This window comes from Eretmochelys imbricata, chromosome 9 (assembly GCF_965152235.1).
Source record: "Eretmochelys imbricata isolate rEreImb1 chromosome 9, rEreImb1.hap1, whole genome shotgun sequence".
Lineage (NCBI taxonomy): Eukaryota > Metazoa > Chordata > Testudines > Cheloniidae > Eretmochelys > Eretmochelys imbricata.
Window position 1 is genome coordinate 6,489,510 of NC_135580.1, and position 15,624 is coordinate 6,505,133.

A 15,624-nucleotide genomic window follows, 5' to 3' on the forward strand; every position below is an offset into this window, starting at 1 on the left:
ACCAGTTCAGGCCCTTTAATCTGTCTGAGACAGGGTGCCGAAGCACAAAAAATGATAAAACGGTCTGCATTTTTACAGCAAAAAACCTACGGAAATTTATAGGGAAAAAAATATTTTTGTACATGGGGTAAAACGTTATAAATTCAAGACAACTCACAGACAGGGGGAAACTCCCACATCTAGCACTCATTTCTTTAAAAAGTTCACTTGAATAGCCGGGCAGTCAAGCTGCCACTCTTTGAAATGATAGTTACTTTTCCCAAGTGGCTCACAGTACTGCTTTGCATCTTGGAATGTCCTCAGAAGGCTCCGTGTCAAAACAAGGTGACAGAATAAAAACCCCAGAGTCCTTTCAGATAGCAGGAGAAAGAAGGAAAAGGGAACGCTTAGTCATCAAATTTTATCTTCTTCCCTTGTGGCTTGTGTTCTCCTCCTCCTCCTCTGCCTCCCCGGAAGCCACCTCCTCTACCTGGAAAGAAATTGGAGAGATTAGGAACCAAGCTGCATTTAGCCTGACTCAGAAGTTAGTATTCCCCCTCAGTATGCACTTGGAAGATGACAGGACATGGAAGGGAATGCACATGTTAGTATTCCAATGTGCCACCTCAGAGAATCTGAAAGCATGCGCCTAGCCTGGGATTAGTCAGTCTTCGATTTATCTAAAATGTTGCCTGAAGTCAATAACATGCTAAGCTTTGGTTATATTTTCTTCGTACCTCCAAATCCTCTGCCGCCACCCCGTCCACCGAATCCACCTCTGCCACCCCGTCCTCCTCTTCCTCCGCGTCCGCCAAATCCACCGCCAAATCCACTGCCAAATCCACCGCCAAATCCACCGCCACGCTGACCATCACCCTTGGGCTTGGCATAGTCAAGGGTCACTTTGTTTCCATCAATCTCTCCATCCTCCATAGCTTCTTTAGCTGCTTTGGCATCTTCTGGGCAGCTGAAGTCCACAAACCCAAATCTATGCAAGGTAGTGAAGAGACAAGAGTTTACCTTCCACTGAAGTGAGCCATGCAACACAGCTCCACCCTTCACTAGAATACCATGCATACTGAAGAGCTACACTAATGTATGCATTTAAAAAAAAAAAAACACGCAGGTTTGTCTGTGCACAGTTCCACTGTATTTGGCTTCCCACCGTCCTATATTTAGTCTTTGCATTATCTGTGTAACCTGCTCCTTGCAGCAAGAATGCTCAGTGTAAAGGAGGCAAGTTCCATACTGAACCCTAGACTATGCTGCTTCTTCACAACGCTTTCAGTCCAAATTAGTGGGCGTCTGATGTTGGACCAGCGATCAAAGCTGTGACCTTTAAATATCCCAAAGGAGGCTCGATTTAATAAACTGGTATGAGCTACTGGGTGGGGAGGGAGCACCTTATCATGAAGGATCTGTTTGCACTATTAATATTGGCCCACTGGTAGTCAGAGCAGAAGATCTACACCACCATTTTTCATGACCATCCTGTCAGGAGTGCTACAGGACTATGCACAGCTTGTAATACAAGAACACACATTCACAGTGTCCCACAGCCTTGACTAATCACCCATCTAAAGCCAGAAGGTGAATATGCCAGCACTGAGCACTTAATTTTCTTCTCGTGCGAATCCATAGGCTGCCACTGATTTTACGGCAGGAAGGAGCTCATTGAGAAGGGAGGATGTTACACCTTTACTGTTCACAGGATATTCAAGATTGCAAGCCTGTTTCCTCTTAGCAACTAGTTGACAGCGTTATTAATACCAATCCAAGGTCAGTTAGGATTTCAATCGATTAATCTAGACCTCTTCCAATAGGAAGTGAATTATACCATCTCCAGATTAGAATTTAACATACCCTTTGGATGAGCCAGTATCTCGGTCCATGACTATTCTGGCATTGACAGAGCCCTCAAACGAATCCCTCAATGTCTCCTCTGTGGTGTCCTCAGAAAGGCCTTTGACAAACAGCGTTTTGGTTTGTTCTAAACAAAGAGAATCCATTTTCAGATCAACCACTTTTGTAAAGTTTCTGCCTTAAGATAGATATGTGAGCCAGGTTCCCAGCCACCATACATCAAGCCCTTTTACATTAGAAAAAAGAGAAGTTAGCCAATTGAACACTGTTGACTAATTGAGATGTCAGATAAAAGCCATTATCTACATCAACATAAGGTTGCTTTTCTGGGCCACAACTGCAAAAATAGAAAGGCCAAAAACATTTAAGTGACTGACACAGAAACAGCTAAAGTGTTTTTCTTTTGAGATTTTAAAAGAGGGGAAAAAAAATTAGCAGCTTATGCCAAGAAATTCCCCCACCCTCGTTTCTGACCTGGGGGAAAAACAAAAACAAAAACTGTCCTGTTAGACTTGAAGCATTTACAACAGAAATGCTCACAAAAAACAAGTTTAGTCATGAAGGTATAATCATAACTACAATTAACACAGCTTGATCAGTACCGGACTATCCAGAGGAATTTTCAGATTATTTCATCAGTATCTCAGCCATCATATCCACCTCTTAAACTTAACTCTTGCTGTTGTTCCTAGCATCTGAGAAGCAGGTCTTTTTATATCATTTGTCCACATCAAATGATTTTTGGGGAACAGAATTAAGTGTGCATGAATTATAGCTGCATCAAAGTCTCAAAACCTCTGTAGGTCAGGATAAAGCACAGGTCACTTACGACTAAATCCTCCTCTGGAGTTACCACCACCTTTCTGTCCGGCTGGTGTGCTGAATTCCAGTCTAATTGTTCTGCCTTCAATTTCTGTGTTGTTACAGGAATTCAAAGCTTCCTTAGCATCTTCAAATGTGGAAAATTCGATGAACGCATATCTAGGTGGAGAGAAAAATTCTGATCAGACTGGAGACTTGTTCCCATATGGATCCTAGATAGCATAGAACCAGTCATGCTGCCAATATTCAAATCTTTACTACGGGGCTGGATCACTTAGGTTTTGTTAGGTTTGTTTTGTTTTTGTTTTTTTTTGGGGGGGGGGGGGGGGAGAGGAGTCCACTCTTACACACCCTTTAGGCTTGCCCTGGTTATTTTGTGGCATCCTGATAGCAGAGGCTTTTTCAAACAATTCTTGAAGAGATTCTTCTGTTGCATTGTATGAGAGATTGTTAACAATTAGGGTCTTTGACTCTCCACCTATCAGGAAAAGAGAAAGACAACTTAGAACTGCACACTTACAGGCAGACTTTTCCAAAGTAAACCAACAGTGCTTTTAGGAGCAAGAGGGAATGGGGTATTCTTTGCTCCACTACGGTATCTGCCTCAGGGACCATGCACAAGGACGACTCCCAAGCACAAGCTAATAACCTTCATACACTTAATTGGCATCTAGTGTATTGTATGTCAGGGTAATTGGTATCTGGACTACCTAGATTGTTCAGAACTGGAGAATCTCTGTACAACTTAAATCCTTCTGGAGTTTCTTGGAGTTTAAGAATGGTTTAAGTGTCCTTTGTGCAAGGTGCTGGATTGACAGACTTCAGAACAAATCCCCAAATACAAGAATTTCACCAATGTACAACACTCTCTCTCTAGGTCAAGGTCTAGAGAATGAAGGTACTTGTTTCACAAGGTCAAGCCTGATGGGGCAGGCTGACTCAAGTCTGAACTGATGGACCTCTTACCCACTAATATGCAAATTAGAACTATATAAAATGGCACGAAGTGCATGGGATTGAAAGTAGAAAGAAAAGAGGGAGAAGAAATACACAAGATTCCCTCCATGTTACCCAAAGGATTCCTGTGAACTGCTATAATTTGCTTGTGATAGCAGCACAGCCTATCATGTACCTTTAGCACATAACAGTGCTGCATAAATACCTTTCTGTGTCTCTAGATGGCTCTTCTCTCCTGTGTAGTCTAAGATGATGGAACGACCCTCGATTTCAGTGCCCTGCTTCTCCTCTAGTGCCTTGTCTGCCTCAGCTTCTGTTTTAAACTCTACATAGGCAATCCTAGAATGGTGAAGACAGCAGATGAACAAGCTGTTTCTTTGGGGAGTGTTGAACATGCACAAAAAGCTAAAACCCAAATAATGCTTTTAGGACAAGTACTTAATTTCAATATTCTAAATAGCCATTGAAGACAGCAAAAAGACATCAGTCTATGTTAAACAGGCAACGCATGCCTGGGAAAAATTAAACTATCACAAGTACATACCCTTTACTGCTCCCATCCTTGCCAGCCACTAGCCTGATTTCTAGCGCATCTTCAAATACTTCTCTCAATTCATCCTGAGTTATACGGTAAGGCAGATTCTTAACAAAAAGTGTTCTGGCATCTCTTTCTACAAAAAGACAAAAAAAATAAAAATAAAAATAAAAAATTAAGATTCTCTGGTACACTGTACCACAGTGAACAAAATGCCAGCACCAGGAAAGCCAAAAGTAATTCAATTATCTCACCAAAATACAAGTAAAGTTGATGATTTTGTATTTGTGCCAGGAACAATTGTAATTTTACACATTAAGGGCTCTACATCCAAAAGCAGAAATATCTTTACCACATACTGGTTTGCTGGTAATATGAACATTCCCCCAAACACAATCCAGATCATCTTGAATTCCGTCTCCATATCCGAGACGGACTTCTTTGAAAATCTCAACCCATATAACAAGGCTTTGATAAGGAAATGGTAAACTAATACAACCAAAACTTTTTATGTTAGGTAAGTTTAATGATTTCTGATTAACTACTAAGTGCTTATATCAGAGGTGCAATTTCTTTCTTGAACAGTATGAAGATACAACAAAATTATGGTTTTAAAACCATTAACCATTTCTGCAGGTATTACTCACAATCACCAAACTGAACAGGCCAGTAGAAGACACTTAGTCACTGGCTCGCTCAACATGACAAGATGTGTTACCCAGAAAACTAGTAGATAAAGAACGAAGATAGTTTTCATACCTTTCTTTGTTTCTTTAATGATTTCTTTACTCCTTGCTTTCTCCAGTTTGATTTCCAAACCCATGAATTTCTTCCCATTAAATTCAAGGGATTTATCCAGATCCTCAGCTGATGAGAAATCTACATATCCAAACCGCCTGAAAGGAGAAAGACTTTAATACACAGAACTTTGGATTTAGTGTCAGAACACATTGTGGAAATATAGTCAATAAGGCTATGTCTACACTGCATTGTAAACCATAGTCTGTGCAACCCAGGCTTATGGACTTGGTGTTTCCAAACCCACGCTTGAACATCCACACTGCACTGTAACCCTGAGCTCACAATTGCTGGACTCGGGTGTCACAGCCATGCTAATGCACCCACCCTGCACTGCACAGACCTCCTGACTTGGGCCTGCGGCTTGAGCTGCATCCACATTGCAAAACGACAAGGGCTTGGACCAGAATCACAGTGGCGGCCCACCCTAGGATCGAAGTCCTGCTTGCTTGCTGATACAAGTCAGACTGATGTGTGTGTGTGGATGGAAAGGGGACTTGTGCTCAAAGCTGAATCAGGACCGGACTTAGGTTATGTCTACGCCACGCACCTTTTAGTGACACAGCTGTGCCGCTAAAAGGCACGCAAGGTAGCCGCTTTTTGTCGGCAGGAGAGAGCTCTCCCGACGCCAAAAAACCCCTCCTCTCACCTCCAACGAGCGGCGGTAGCTGTTCGCACCAGTACTTTTGGTTGGCAAAACTTTTGTCATGGGGGGCGGGGGTGTTTCCACACCACTGAACGACAAAAAAGTGTTGCCAATGAAAGTCCAGTGTAGACAAAGCCTTAGAGTGCAGTGTACACCTACCCTAAGAGCTGCCTTCAAAAAGAGTTAAATGATTGAAGCAGCTTTACAGTGGAAGCCATCAAAACAAACATTACACAACTAACATAGTCAGAAGAGCTAGGCTCCTCGACAAGGAGCCTATCATGTTGATTGCTTTACTAAGACAACAAGTTTTCAGATTGGAACTCAAATTTAGAGATCCAAATGCATTAAGACCATTTACATCTCAGTTACAAGGTGGGCTGGTGTAGTTCTTTAAAACAGTCCTGATTCAAATCAGGACAGATTTCCTGTGCCTCCCCAGAAAAGTCACCTAACCTCTCTGAACATCTGCCAAATGGACACACTTACCCAAGTCACAGAACTAGTAAGAATTAGTTGTTCAGTACTAAATATTTTCAGAAAAATGAAACCAAATTGCCAAGACACTCAAAAAATAGCTCTTTAGAAAAGTATAATAGCGTAGACTCAGCTACCCAAACAAGGGCTATACATAAATTGCATAAAATGAAGACTGCAGCCTTCCTCTTTAGTATGGGCATGCTGCTTGAAGCATCTACCGGTCCTGAGAGGAAATGCTCCACCTTGTTCATAATAGCATACAGCTGAACTTGGTTTAACAGTTCCACATACTATTCAATGATCACTTAAACATTTTGTTTGTCCCAGTTACGCCTCCTAACTGTGCCAGTAGTTTACAGCTTGGTATAAAGAGAGTGGCAGCAGAATTATAGTGAAGAGCTTACTTGGAACCACCAATTCTGACTTCCAGAACTGGAAGGTCTTTTTTGCCAAAGAACTCCTTGATGGCAGTCTTCAGTTCCTCATAGTCCTTGCTGGCGTTCAAGTTTCCCATAAACAGGGAGAAAGCTGAAGCAGTTTCTTTAAGAATAAGTGAAGTTCAATTAGGCAAATTAAAGGATGATCAAATTGGAGGCATCTTACTCTAAAGGACTACGGCACATCAGTTTATATCAAAGTCACATCAGACTTCAGTATTAAGTCCCTAGTATTCATCATTTGTGCTGGCAGCACCATTTAAAAGCCAAAGATTCAAACCCCTTAGTACAAGTTCCCCAGCTAGTACCTTCCCACATTAAATGAAAAAATTTTGAACATTTTCTCTGGAGCACTGCAGTAAGGGGAGCCTTGACTTTAGCTGCACTTAGAACACATTAAAGGATGCATCACACTAACATACCTTCAGTTTTCTTTTTCTTGGCTTCTGGGACACTTTTTTGCTTGGGCATTTCCTTCTTTCGTTTTCCGGGAATTTCCTTCACAGACTCTGTGGTACGGGAAGATACATTAGAAGGATCTTAGAATAATAAGTAAGGCATCCAATGACACCCCCACCCTCCGTCACACTGGATCAGTACTTGACTATCTTGAGAAACTTTCATTGTGATTTTCATCACATCATTTCATCAGTTTGTTCATCAGTTCCAGCTTTGGAAGACAGGGCTGGACATACTTCTTGCCTACTGCTGCTGAAAATGAGTTCTGTGTATTACTACGCAGCAGGGATTTACACAAACATAGAACATTCAGCTCACCTTCCTCATCGTCGTCGTCATCATCTTCGTCGTCGTCCTCATCCTCATCTTCGTCATCATCATCATCCTCATCTTCGTCGTCGTCCTCAGAGTCTGCCTTTGCTTTCATTGGAACAGCTTTCACTGGAGCAGCTTTCTTTCCTTTTGCTGGGGTTATGTCCATTGCCTCAACTTCAGAGTCTGAAACATCAAAGCAAACTATCTTTCATGGGTTCAATTCAATTTTAATGGTTCAATTCCTGTGCAACTGAGGAAGGAATCTCCACCCTCATTTCCCCTCTGGTAAAACGGGCCATGCATCTCACTCTTTCGTCTTGTCCATTTCAGTTTGCAAACTCTTTGGGGCAGGGACTCAGTTTGTTTTACAGTGCTTAACACAACTTGATCCTGGACCTGACTGAGGTCTCTTAGCCTATGTCTACACTGCAATGAAACACCTGTGGCTGGCCTGAGTCAGCTGAGACAAGCCAGCTGCGGACGTTTTATTGGCATGTAGACATACCCTAAAGTGCTACGCATATCCTAAAGTGCTACCCATTAGTAGCGTCCAGTAGGTAGTAACAAGCGCCACAGAAAGCGGCAATAGGAAAAACTTGTTAAACTCAAATATGCTCCTTAGTTTTATTTGTAGGCGTCAGTGGCCTTATAAAATCAGGTCTGCCATATGTGAAATAGGCTAGCAAACCAGTTTCAATAATACAAAGAGCTAAGTACATTATTAGTGCCATGTCAGCCTCTGTGGGTTCAAGCCAACTAAAAATGTGTGCATTTTATAATGATCAAAACTATATAACCTAAGCCTTCCCATAACCAGCGTAGCCTACACACCATCATCTTCCTCGTCGTCGTCATCCTCATCGTCGTCATTGTCAGATTCTTGTTTTGCAGGTACTGCCACAGGTTTTGCCAGTACAGGCTTTTTGACTGCAGGTGTTACAGGCATTGCTACTTCCTCCTCAGATTCATCTGTAACAAGAGTTTATCACTTACTAGTCTGCATGCTATAAACAGCATTTATACCAGGGGAGGACAAACTACGGCCCGAGGGCCGGATTCGGGCCGTCAGGGCTTTCAATCCAGCCCACAAGATTCAATCCCAGAAGCCGGGGTGGGGTGGGATGGTGTGTGTGTGTGTTCCATGCACTGCCCTTGCCTGAAGGCACCACTCCATGCAGCTCTCATTGGCTGGGAATGGGAAACTGCAGCCAATGGGAGCTTTGGGGGTGGTACCAGCCCACAAACTATTGCTGGCCACTTCGGGGAGTGGCACGGGGCCAGGGCAGGCAGGGAGCCTGCCTTAGCCCAACCGCCACTCGAGATAAGTGGTGCCAGGCCCCGCACCCCAACCCCCATGCACTGGGCCCCCTTCTACACACTGCACCCCCCACACACACTCCAACCCCCTTCCCCCGCCCTACATTCATGGCCCTGCTTACAATTTCCCCACCCAGATGTGGCCCTTGGGCCAAAAAGTTTGCCCATCTCTGATTTATACTGTTAATTCATGTTTGCTCAAGAAATGTAATCTATGAAATGCTGGTAAAGAAAGCTGTGATAAACAATTAATCGTTGGCTTGAACCATGCACGACAGGGAGCCCATACAAACTTCCTCCAAACAGCTCTGCTACTTTAACTTAGTACGGTCCTCTCTACCCCCCACCTTTGCTACACAATCCCTGTGTCTCATTTGACTAAGAATTGCAGTTGTGCTGAACTGCACACTGGTTTGTGATATGGACAAATAGGAGCTATTTAGGTTGAGGTAATTTTGTTCAACGATGGCAAAGCATTTAACAGAAAAGTGAATTTTGACTTGCCAGAGTCATCTTCATCCTCCTCGCTGTTGTCGTCATCGTCCTCCTCCTCCTCCATGTCTTTTTTCTTCGCATTTTTTCCATTTTTAGCTCCTTTGGCTGGAGTGGCAACTACCTTCTTGGCTGGAGTGGCAACTACCTTCTTGGCTGGAGTGGCAACTACCTTCTTGGCTGGAGTGGCAGCCTTTTTGCCAGGTGTAACTGCTGCTTTTGGTGTTACCACTTTCTTCTGAGGAACAACCTTAGAGAAACAGACAAGTCAAATGAGTGTACACAACTCCAAAATTAGATTAAATTAAACCCACCACAACCATTCATCCAACTAGCCCCTCTGCTGGAGTGCCTAGAAAGACTGCAGGACCAGACTGTAAAGCCACGTTGGCAGCTCACGGAGAACCAAAGGACTGTCCCTCATTTACATATACAATATAAGCCTCCCTGCTACATAACTTATGTTACCTCTACGCTTGTTTTTTGCCCCTCTCTGCCTCCACAACTAGAACATCTGGAGGTGGTGGGGTTACCAAGTATAAAAAGAAACCAACATTAAGAACCCTTGGTAAGAGCAGAGTATGAATAGACAGAACTTTTTGACAGAACTATGGCAGTATTCTCCACTATCTTTATGGGGGAGAAATAGAAAAGAGAATACAATTAGTATAGTATTCAAGAAGCCAGCCTTTCCCCACCAGACTCAAAACTTTACAAAGCCAAATTTGAAAGCTTTAAGTTATTTAGCTACACTCAAAATATCCACTTGCTAATGCTAATTCATTGTCTCATCACTTATGGTATTTTCTCATCACTTATTGTATTTATTTCCCTATTTCATTCACTGAAGGCTTTTGGGTTGGGTTTTCCCAACGAATAATTTATTCCCAAAGTAACATGGAGCACAATAGAATCCAGATGTAAAATGATCACCTCTTCCTCACTGCTGTCCTCTTCCTCCGAGGAGTCCTCCTCCTCACTATCTTCTACCTCCTTTGGGGGAGGAGGAGCCACTTTTTTCTGTTTGGCTTGATTCTTCGGATTCTGAAAGAAGAAACGTGAAATATGAACATACATTAAAGTTCACCCATTCCATCTTCCAATTTACAAACCTATTGGCAAAAGATTATAAAATACACCAAAGCCATAAAACATTTAAGACGAGTGCCATTTTAGCAAAATTGTTTCCATATTGTGCGTGCTCGCAGAAGTATCACAACGGCATGCTGCCACTACGTTCCTATCAAATTTAGAAATCCGCAGCGACCAACACGTTTTTCAGATCCGCTAAAATGCCTGCTCATGAACCCGACACACAAGGGGAGCGAGGCGGGATCTTTTATGGGACCAACTTCCGTCGACAGGAGAAAAAACTTCCCGCTTCCCGAACCGTTTGTAACGTTAATTCACCTGCAGACCTTTCATAAAGCAGAGCGATGGGACGCTGGGGGGCCCCCATCCCTCCCCTGTAAAGCCCTTCCGCCCACACCCAGCCACGCTGCTCGACAAGCCCACACGTGCGCTGGAGGAGCCGGCAGCGCCGCGGCCAGGCCGCGGGAAGTCCGAGCCCTCTCCCTACCCGCCCGCCCGCCCGAGCCGGGGGCGGGATCGACAAAGGGCCCTGAACCATGTGGGACCCAGGCAGGGCCGCGCCGCGCGCTTGCGGCTCCGCAGAGACCACGTGGCCGCCGTCCCCACGCGGCGCACGCAGCCTGAGGCCTTCCCATCCGGCAGCGCGAGCCTCCGGCCCCGCCCCCCTTCCTCGCGCGCGCGCGCGCGCCCCGACCCTCTAGCTTCCGTCGCGAGCCCCGAGGGGGAGCCTAGAACCCCCCCCCCCCCCGCACACAGAACGGCCGGAAAGAGGCCTAGAAACCGCCCCGAGTCCTGCGGCCCGTCGCGGAGCCGGCCACCGGCCTCGGGGGCTGGGAGAGGCCGCGCGAAACCGGCTGGCTTCGGGGTCGGGATTAGAAACCCGCTCCCCTCCGGGAGCCCGGGGGGGGGGGGGACGAGAAACCGACCCCCGGCACCGCCACCCGACGGGGGCCTGGCCGCCGCTCGCCCCTCTCACGGATGGGGCCTGGAAGGCTCCGCCTCGGGCCCGCCGCTCTCCGGGCTGGGGGCCCGGGCGGCCCCCTCCGCGGGCCTCACCTTGGCGATCTTCACCATGATGGCGGCGGGACGTCGCGGGGCCGGCGCGCGGTGCGGTGCGGGGCGGCTGGGTCCGTGTGCGACAGGCAGCGCCGCGAGCAGCGACTCGACTGCGCCCGGGACTGAAGCGAAAGAGTGAGAGCGCCGCCCCTCCCCCCAACCTCCAGCTTATGCTTTGTCCCGCCCCCCTTCGCCCCGCCGGACCAACCCCTGCACGCGGCGCAGTTAGCTCCGCCCGCCCGCCCGAATGCCGCCCAATCGCCGGGCTGCGGGCGCGGAAGGCACACCAATCCGCGCGGGGCTGCCGCTGACCAATCGGAGCGCGCGTTACAGCGAGAGGTCGTGCCCGCTGGGGAGAAGGGGCAATGTAACCAATAGGCGGCTGCGCTCCGGTGGGGTTCGGGGTGGGGTGGGGGCTGGTGAAGGAGCGGAGCAGCGCAGCACGTGGCTCCAGGAAAACCACGTGCGCCTGGGACCTCAGGGGGAGCGGGGATCAGCGGGGTCGTTACCTTACCCCGCGACTTGGCTGGGGGTCGGGAGCCGGGGCCAGCCTGGGGCCGGTGATCAGCCAAGGCCTGGGGGTCTGGCAATGGGACCACCCAGCCCTGGGGGTAGTAGTGGGATAGATGGAATTATGCCAGGGGGACTTGGGCTGGTGATGGGTTGGAGAGGGTGGTTTCTTCCCTGATCTACGATCTCTTTTATCCTGCTGCCCATCACCATGGCGTCTGAGTTCCTTACACATAAAGTCAATAGCAAGGACCCTCGCAGACGTCCTAGCGCCTCAGGCATGCATCCCTTTTCAGGGTCAAATCTTTACTTTGGATAAGGTTTTTTCCCTTTCTTTTGGTTTGTGAGGGTTTAAGAATACCCTCTTTTCACTTCTCTTTTCTGGTCTCATCATCGTTATCTCTTTTCCTTCCATCTCTACCCATCTTGTGCCTCTGTACTCTGTTTCTGCCTCATTCCACTTGCTCTTCTGTGGGGTGGGTCAGCAGTGCTAGTGAAGGTGTGGTTGTAGCACAGATAGGCCTACCTGTGCTAGTTTTAATCTAGCTCGGGGGTAACAATAGAGTTGCTGGAGTGGCAGGGGTTAGCAACCAGAATGCATACCCCGGCACCTTCGTTAGGGGAGCCCATGGTGAAGCCTGCCTGTTCCACCATGTCTGCATTACAATCTGCGTCTACCCTTACTACAATCACACCTTCACTTGCAATGTAGACATACCTGTGGAGCACAGGCCAGAGTGTGGGTTCTGCTCACTTCCAATGGCAAGTGAGAGCCCTGAGTTTAGACGGCACAAAATGTAAGAGCCATGGAAATATGCAGATGACAGATTCCATTAGATACAGTAAATGATCTTTGCTGTTGTTGGACCCTGTTTTGTACAAACCATCCAAAATGTCACATCCCGACCTGTACGAATCCAGCACATTTTAGCTGACAACTCTACCATTATCAATCATGTTTATTATGATAGTGTCTAGAGACCAATCAAGGTCCCAACCCCACTATATTAGGCACTGTTCAAACACAGAGTAGGAGGCAATCCCTGCCTCAAAGAGGTTACATTATAAAATGTCACACCCATCTCAAACTGTAGACACACTTAAAACTCCTGCTGTATCACTAGCTCCTATAACTTCATTTTCTGTGAAAGAGTGACATCACAACCCCCTTGGACGTATTAGTCACTGACTGTAATCGGCGTCTGTGACATTATTCCCCTCCCACTCTGTACTGGAAGGCTGCAATGTAACAACTTTAAGCAAACCAACCTGTAAGTAGAGAGTGTGATAGAGAAGGGAAGGCTCTTTGCATCTACTTACCATGCTAGTCAGTTAAATCAGCAAGGGGCTGGAGTTTAAACCGCTCTCACTGGGGTTTATCCAGGATGGGGCATCAGAGCCTCTATTTTTAATTTAAAAATCATGAAAACAGGTTTTTTGACCAAAAAAAAAATAAAGCATAAGTTGCTCTTCATGAACCATGAGTCGCATGAGCTGACAAACGCAGAAAAGCTTTGCAGATCAAGTTAATGTCATCATAGTTAACACTCGCTTAAGATGAATGGGTTGCCACTATTATTTTATTCTTTCTGGGGACTTACAGGCTGGGGGAAAAGGGCAAAACTGTAATTCAACATAGGTTTGTCTTTACTAGGAAACTAGATTGTATTTAACCACGTTTTTTAACTATTATGTTAAGGGGCATGATGCTGGCGGGGTCTGACTCATCAGTGCAGACAAGAACAGGCCGTGGTCAGCATCATGTTAGCAAGTAGAGGGTAAACTCAGATGCCAGTAGACTTTACCCACAACCAGTGTTGGCAGGTTTGTGTAATTTTTGGTGGCGCCCAGAATGGGTCCAAGTCCTCCCACACCCCCATCCCTGTCTTATAAGCTGATATATATATATTTTAAAATAATGTAAAAATTGACTGGAAACAGTAAGCGTTAACAGTTTCCCTATATTTCCTAATATCACTATCCTAAGAAAAACTTATTTAACTAAGAATATCAACTTTATTAATACTCTTTTGAATACGGAAACAACCCAGCACTCTTGGATCAATAACCCACAAAAGCAAAAAGCTCTGTCTAATGTGCTATTGGACTCCAACCACTTTAATCTTGATAGCCAAGATTGATGATTTTTTAGATTTGCCGCATCTTTCTTTTGTATAACTTCAGGCCGTCACTTGATGAATTATCCTTTTGTTCTTTTTCTCTGGGTAACTTTATTAAAAATTTATCCATTGTTGATTATTATTACACAAAATTAGTGGGGTGGGGCTGAGGGGTTTGGAGTGTAGGAGGAGGCTCAGGGTATGGCAGAGGGTTGGGGTGTGGGGTGGGGCCGGGGATGAGGGGTTCACGGTGCAGGAGGAGGCTCAGGGTTGGGGTCTGGGGGGTGAGGGCTGTGGCTGGGGGTGCGGGCTCTGGGGTTGGGTTGGCCCAGGGATGAGGAGTTCAAACTTTGGGGTGCAGCAGGCAGGCTGCCCTGGGGCTGGGGCCAGAAAGAAAGACTCCCCCCAGCCCTCTCCGCGCCAACAGCAGTGAGCTCCAGGGGAGGGGCCTCCCTCTCCCCCTGGCACAACACTCACCCAAGCCCCAGGCTGCTGCTCTGGAGGTCCAGACAGGATAAGCCCCCTCAGAGTTGCCTGCCAGAGGGTGGGGGGGGGGGGGGTGGAGGGTGCCATGCCACTGGGCCTCTTCCCCTCCTCCCTCTGCAGGCGCAGCAGTCAGCCTGCCGCTGGCACCGTTCCCTTAATTGGCAGCGGCCAGCCAGGGAGTGCAGCACGGAGCTGCAGGGGGCAGCCGCCTGCTGCCCAGGGCACAGGTGAGGCAGGGACACTCGGGGGAGGCGTGCGGGGGCGGCATGCGGAGCCAGGGGAGAGACCCAGCCCAGAACATTGGTGGAGCCAGGCCCCTGGGGCCCTGAATTTGCTGGAGCCTGGGCACCATGGGCCCATACAACTTGCCGCCCCTGCCCACAGCTAACTAACTGACACAATGCTGAATATCATTTGCCCTTGTCTATACTGACTAATCACTATCAATCAACTAGATCAGTGATATTCACACTGAGGCTCGCAAACTACAAGTGGCTCTTTAATATGTCTGCTGCGGCTCTGTGTGATTTAATTATTAGCCAGTCTAAGTTATTACCAATCAGGATGCTTTCACTATGTTATTAACCAATTGTAGTTGATAATATAATAATATTTGGTCAGCCATTTTGCTATGAGAATAATATATACATTATATACACATAAAATAGTAAATGAAAAAATTCACAGAACTGTGGCTCTTTTGGGTAATGTTGATTGCTCCTTTGGCTCCTGAACCCCTGAGGTCTGAGTATCGTTGAGCTAGATAGCTGCAGAAGTGGAGAAAGGCGTACCAGGATTTGCATACGGCAGTTTCATGTGTCTGAATTAGCTCACTATCCGGTCCATACTCACTGATTTCACCCTATAACTTTGGGCAAACTGGGTTTCATATGGCAACACTACCAGGTGTTTGGCTCCATGGTACAGAGGGAATTCCTTTGGATAGCTTGTGCTTCTGCGCATAGGCCCATCTACACTACAAAAACATATTTTTGGAGCTGGTTGCAAAGTTGGAAATTTTAGCATCGTCTGTTAACACAGTTTGGTCCCATCTCACTGCAAGGCTGGACAGTGTTTTAACCGTATTGGCTACGACCAAGATGTAACCAGATCCTACAACACAGTAGATTTCCATGAGGAGTTTGGGCCTTTCTCTGTGTCTCTTATGGTTGCCAACCCTCCAGGATTGGCCTGGAGTTTCCTGGAATCAGCATCCATCTCCCGGTGACTATTGAAAACAATCCAGGAAATTTTAATTAA

General features: G+C 46.5%; 1 protein-coding gene and 4 non-coding genes across 5 annotated transcripts; all 5 read right to left on the reverse strand.

Moving 5' to 3' along the window:
* On the reverse strand, positions 1-11,399 carry NCL (nucleolin). Its single transcript, XM_077826278.1, has 15 exons — positions 11,249-11,399; positions 10,034-10,144; positions 9,113-9,350; positions 8,123-8,260; positions 7,295-7,474; positions 6,940-7,026; positions 6,485-6,620; positions 4,916-5,052; positions 4,166-4,292; positions 3,827-3,960; positions 3,016-3,142; positions 2,672-2,823; positions 1,843-1,969; positions 717-967; positions 1-469 (listed from the first exon to the last, which is right to left on the reverse strand). The coding sequence occupies exons 1-15, from the start codon at positions 11,264-11,266 to the stop codon at positions 387-389; spliced, it is 2,046 nt and encodes a 681-aa protein (XP_077682404.1). The 5' UTR covers positions 11,267-11,399; the 3' UTR covers positions 1-386.
* Positions 1,526-1,663, reverse strand: LOC144270698 (small nucleolar RNA SNORA75). The gene has a single exon (XR_013347204.1). It is a non-coding gene; the product is annotated as a small nucleolar RNA SNORA75 (small nucleolar RNA).
* LOC144270705 (small nucleolar RNA SNORD20) lies at positions 2,433-2,501 on the reverse strand. Its single transcript, XR_013347211.1, has one exon. It is a non-coding gene; the product is annotated as a small nucleolar RNA SNORD20 (small nucleolar RNA).
* On the reverse strand, positions 6,698-6,765 carry LOC144270703 (small nucleolar RNA SNORD82). Its single transcript, XR_013347209.1, has one exon. It is a non-coding gene; the product is annotated as a small nucleolar RNA SNORD82 (small nucleolar RNA).
* LOC144270704 (small nucleolar RNA SNORD20) lies at positions 7,106-7,186 on the reverse strand. The gene has a single exon (XR_013347210.1). It is a non-coding gene; the product is annotated as a small nucleolar RNA SNORD20 (small nucleolar RNA).
* Positions 11,400-15,624: the final 4,225 nt, after the last annotated feature.